This window comes from Sinohyriopsis cumingii, chromosome 2, assembly GCF_028554795.1.
Source record: "Sinohyriopsis cumingii isolate HCF-2022 chromosome 2, ASM2855479v2, whole genome shotgun sequence".
In the NCBI taxonomy this organism is placed as follows: Eukaryota; Metazoa; Mollusca; class Bivalvia; order Unionida; family Unionidae; genus Sinohyriopsis; species Sinohyriopsis cumingii.
In genome coordinates, this window is record NC_142962.1 from 102,259,490 (window position 1) to 102,265,489 (window position 6,000).

Here is a 6,000-nt window from a genome sequence, read left to right on the forward strand (position 1 = left end):
ACAGCTTGATGTACCATATGTACTCACTTATAAGTCAAATCAAACTGCAAACAACAAAGATCTTGATCTGCCATAGTTTAATGCATCTACAGATCAGGGTCTGTTTTGTTTGTTCTACTGATTGTTCACAACTAACTGCATAGACCCAGATCTGCCGGCACATTATGTGATGGCAGATCTGGGTCTCTGCAGTTTCCAGTTTGACTTGTCTTATAAGCAAGTACATACAGTTGTGATCACTGGCATCATGTGCACATCTTTATATCTGTCTGTGCATCTGTCCACACCCTAGATTAACCTTGGCATTAAATTTGTCCACTTAGCTAAATAATAGGTTGGCTGAACTAAGGGTCTCTTGTTTAGATTAACCTATGGTAGTGTTTCATCATCATCATATTTTTTCACACAGCTAAATGCCATCATATTCAGTCTGTAGTAGATTGTTGATAGTTCATCCTTCCTTCATCTCTTCCCAGGTGACCAGTAAAGACAATGATAATCCCAAATCTAAGTCTCCAGAAGGTGCCTCCAGTGTAGTGAAAAAATCAAAGCCAACCCATATCACAGTTCAGAATCAAAAAGAGGTCCTCCATCCTGAGATTGAAGAGATTCGTGGCCAGTCACATGCTTTCTCCCTACCATTTATCACCGCTTTGTGTAATGACATATCCCTCATTCCCACACATAGTAATTCGGGGAGCATTGCTGGCTCGTATGATATGTCCACCATTCACTCTACTGATTCAAGGACATCTAGAATTTTGCATGAAACAGACCCAAGACGTCTTTCAGCAAACTACCCTAGTGGTACAATGATATCCATTCAGTCAAATCGGCCTTTTAGCTGGCACAATGAAGGTTTTGATCTGGACGCTCAGTTGGCAACACAAGGAATGAATGGTGGATTTTTTTACCCATACCCCACTCCCCCGATAGAAAATCATCGAAGTGTTCCACAGAATTTAAGTGATTTTACAACAACAAACCCTACCTCTTCATGGGCCCACACAATGGCATACAACATGCCATATCAGCGAAATGCAGATCAATATTCCCCAGAACTTATTGCCTCACATCTTATGATCCCACCAAAATTGTCCAGTGGAGGGCACAATGGTAACACAGAAGAAAATATTCGGCATAAAAGTTTGAATTTCAAAGAGAATGTGGGTATTGCATGATCTTAAGAAGTATTAATTCTTGTTAATACTCACAACTTCTATGTACCAGGAAGTATTTATCCAGTCATTTTTAATTTTTCAAATATGATCACCTTGTACCTGCTTTCCATGATGTGTCTATTTTAGAAAAAAAAAACAAGAAATTTCTTTGTAATTAACACTTGAATTTTAAACAGTAGCTGTTTTTTGTTTAATTTCATCCAGTCAGACAGCTACGATCTGAATTTTAGAAAATACAGTGTTTATAGTTCAGACATTTTTAGCAGTTTGTTTTCTTTTTTGGTCATACTGTTTTTACTATTAGCTTATTTGGATTTTCCTTGAACAAAATATAGATTTTAAACCTGTACTGTTTGAATTATACTTAATTGGTTCTAGTCATTTAGAAACTAGCTCATTGTGTATAAACTTTCTTATGAAAGACTCAACATTGAAATCATAGGTTGCTGACACAGAAAGCCATTCTGATATTGGCAAAATCACTTCTGCTCTTCACCACTGATTATGCCTCTATTGTCACCCTGTATCAGATTCTGATTTCCAGTCAGAAAATTTTGTACATAAGCAAACCACAACTTGAACATCGGTATATTTAGAGCACTTAAACGCATGTAATGTCTGATTGTAACTAACATTTATTTCACAAAAGCAATTTAATATTGACCAATCAGAAATCATGTCAGCACCCTGACTGACCTGAGTAAGTTTAAGAATGATGCCAGTGAGGTTTAATGCTATCAATAAATTATTGGAAAAAATGTGAAGATTCATATATTTTGTTCAGATTCTGATTTTTAAAGCTGAAATTCTTATTTCATACAAATATGGGTTGGCATGTTTGCATACATCGTGTCAATTTGCATTTACAAGTGACTAGGCTTTACCGATGTCTTAGAACAATGTAGTTCATCAACCTCTGCCACCCCCCACTAATACCATATTTTCTTGTTACTATTAGCCTAGGCTTTCATATACTCCAGTTGTGTAGAGAGTTTGCAGATAAAAGCTGGCAACAAAATAGCATAAGTGTCACCCCATTGAAGTTTCTTTACAACAGTGGTTTGAACTACTCTTTGGAGGAAGTATTGTGATCATAAAGATTATGACATCATAATGTCAGTGACATAAAAAAATGATCGTAAGCCCATGTACGACTAAATTGACTTTGCAACATTCCTCCATATCGATATAAATGTTACTTCTCTTTACTTTGAAGGTATGAAATGGCATCCTTTGTTTGCATTATTTAAATTTAATTTGCATTAGTTGGTGCTCATAGCACCTTCTGGGGGTCTTAGGATTTTTTCAACACCATTTGGCATTCAGTTGCATTTCAGTGAAAGGACATGACACATACAATTGCAATCAGCATCCAAGTTTTCCATCCCATAATGCACCAGCAAATAAGCATCTACACCATTTGATCTACTTCGGACTAAATTGATGATTTTCAGTGGTAAATAAAATTTGCTGACAGCAGGATAAATTTTAAAAACTCGTCATAAAATGTTATTTTTTTATTTTAAAAAAAAGCAGTTTTAAACTTTGATTGTCTTTCATGATTTTAGCAATCATTAGGATCAGCAGAGCATATTACTGTCTGAAAAATTCAATGCGGACATCAAGTACACAACTTTTTTTAAAAGCATATAACTCAATCTCCCTGCCCTTGGGTAGATAAATTTAGAATTAATTTTTCATTCAGATTCATTTAAGAATCCACCCACAACATTCCTTCACATGTTTTTCATGTGTATTTGTTTTATGCTAACTAGAATTGTTGAAATGTAGTGTTTATTTTCAGCAGTATCAGTTGGTGCAAAATTTTGCTTGTACTTCAGCCTTTGAAGAGAACCAATTCAAAACCATTTCAGAGACCAACATGTATATTTACTTCCTTTTACTTAATTAGCATTTTGTCCTTGATTATCATATCAGTTGTCAAGAGATGTGGTACCTTCTTGAAGATAAACCAGAGTCAGTTCCTGCATAGGTTTAAAAAGTAGTGCCATTTTTAATAGTAGGTCAGAATAAAATGGAGTTGCTTAAGATGCAATGATTTTGTTTAATGGAGTAAATCAGCATGAAAAATACAATTTACATGGTAAAGAGTGTAATTGGAAGCTCTGCCCTTGTATGCCAGCATATTATATACTGGTTGGATCTGAGGTTTTCAGTTATTGCAGTTGGTGCAGTTATATACATGTAAATACGATATGCAAAATGCAGAACCCATATCTTGTAAACCTTTTGGCATTTTTTAATAGAATATTTTTTATGTGAACTTTCTTTGAATACAGTTTTTCGTTTTACAATGTAGTTTGTTTGAACATTTTTGTTCCATCCCCTACATCAGACATGGAAACTGGTCAAGAATGCTGCTGGTTTTATGTCAAAGTACCACCTTAAAGTAATCAATAATTTTGGCTACTAGTTTGCATTTCAGATAACTCCAGCATAAAAGCATCATGATCCAAAACCTTAAAATTTATGCCAAGCAGCAAAGAAATTTTTTTTGGGGTGTTATTGATGGTAGATAAGCAAATGAACTATTTTTAAAAGAGAAGTATCATGGGAATAAATACCAGAATGACACTTCTGTTTCATTGGCTGATGACAATGTTAATGTTGAATCAAGCTAAATTTCTTAATGTCATTTTGGGTACAATTCTACATGTGTCTAAAAAAAATTGCAAATGCAGTGAAATTAGTCTCACTTCCTACGAGTATGTTTCATGTGATATACCTTAGTGCACAAAGTGGTTGTTGTATATGTTAAAAGAGTTCTTTATATATATATATATATATATTCAAGTTAATTGTGATAATTAGATATCAAGGTGTACAAATGTTTTAAAAAAATTATGTCTGTATATTTTGCTTACTACTAATTTAATGTGCAAAAAGAGCTTGAAGCTCAGTAATTATTGGTGTAAAGGATTTCCAATTGAGTGCACACACACACACAAACACACACTCTGTTGGCTGATGCATTAATTAAGTGCTGGTTTTAAATGGATTCAGACAAAGAATTTACAGAACACAGACTTCACAATCAAAGAATGAAACCTCCTTATCAAACATTTATAACCATTGGATGGTGTATCAGTATACATGTTCGAGGTGTATATCCATTATATCTTACTGTGAATTACCATTATTACTCTAAATATTCATTACCTGTAATTTCCAGTTACCATATTTACAAATAACAATTTAAATGGTACATGAAATTACTTGTTTTTAAAATTCTACAGGTGGAAATTAATGAATGTTTTACATATAATAAAAAAATGATAGTCATGTGGTTTGTAATCATGAGGAAAATTGCATAGAGAACTATTCTGCATTGAAGTTTTGTTTTCAGTTTTGCCATTGATAATGAATATTATCAGGTTGTAATGCTTGATAACAGGTTGGTGATTAAGACTATCCAGTTTATAATGTGAAAAAATACAATTAAGTTTTCAAACACTGCTCATTCCAATCAGATAGGGATGTTATAATTTGTGTAAGTAAAGAAAATGCAAGACAAGTGCCCTTCAATACTCTTTATAATAGTATGGGATATGGTATAAAATCAGTATGCATGTGTGCATTGAGGTCTTTGGATGAAGTAGGAACAAAATGAATAGTATGTGGATAGAGTTATTTGTACGTAGCAGATCTTTATTAAATATCCAATTCATTTGACTTAACAGGGTTTACATTTGTTCTCAGATTTTCGATCCTTAACTTGTAATTTTAACTAAGAGTGAATGGACCAATGCAATAGTCATCATGACATTTGATATATTCAGTTGATTCCAGAGACCTGTGGCAGCTAAGTTGATGGAGCATTTGACTTGTAATCCAAGGGCAACTGGTTTGATAACCTGCCAGGTTAGCACAGGTTGACTGCCTCAGTGTATTCTTTTTGAAAGATTACTTGGTTCGCATTTCCTCGGCATGATATGGCCAATAACATGTTAAAAATACTGTTAAAGGCAACAAAACAAAATTACTTGGTTCCGATTTTTCAGGTAGTATTATGCAAAATTTTAATTGAACATAAACATGAGGATGAAAATCTGCTAGCAAATACATTGTGGGAATAGTGATTCCAGTATACACATCTCATAGCAAGTGCATTGTGGGAATAGTGATTCCAGTATACACAACTTTAAAGGCATCATGGAACTTTGAACTAGGGTTATCTGTCAATCATTGGGTTGACACTTTCATTATTTGTCCAAGGTCTATTTAACTAAGATTATACACTAGTATTTGTACACCCGCCTGTCCGTTTGTACTCCACCTACTGCTTTGAAAACAAACATCAAGGATATTTTAAAAAATACAGATTTTTTTTAAATTGTCTTTTCATTCATCATTTTATAATTTCTAACCTGTTTGTTGCCAGGGGGTCACACTGTCAACTTACTGGCATTTCGAATCAGTCAGGAGTTTAGTTAGTAACATGGTCACTTTATTTGCATGGATGAGTCTGTTTTCATGCAACAGATGTAATGTACTTTATCATCTTTGATAATCACAATAGTTGCATAAAGTTTGGAGTTAACAACTCTTTAAACACGTGTATAAAAGAGTTCCTCCCTTTTTTTGCTTAATTTTGTTTTAGAAATATTAAAACTTGACTTTGCAAATATTGGTTGCAGATGACACAGTTTTTATTGAAATGGACTGTTCAAGAAACCAGAAAAGACTGAGCATCTGTCTTATGCATGTTTACATCAGAAGTTTCTGTTGGGTTGAAATGCATATAAGTTGACAGTGTTAGCAACCCCATGGTCACAGTCAGGATAGAATTTATAAATTG

The 6,000-nt window shown here is 33.9% G+C and overlaps 1 protein-coding gene across 1 annotated transcript in view; it reads left to right on the top strand.

The window, feature by feature from the left end:
- Window positions 1–5,458, top strand: part of LOC149805500 (uncharacterized) — a 31,965-nt gene extending 26,507 nt beyond the window's left edge. The window contains exon 12 of the mRNA XM_089950097.1: window positions 477–5,458. Coding sequence (XP_089806223.1) covers window positions 477–1,181 — 705 coding nt within the window. The 3' untranslated portion in view covers window positions 1,182–5,458. The remainder of the gene's footprint in view (window positions 1–476) is intronic.
- Window positions 5,459–6,000: the final 542 nt, after the last annotated feature.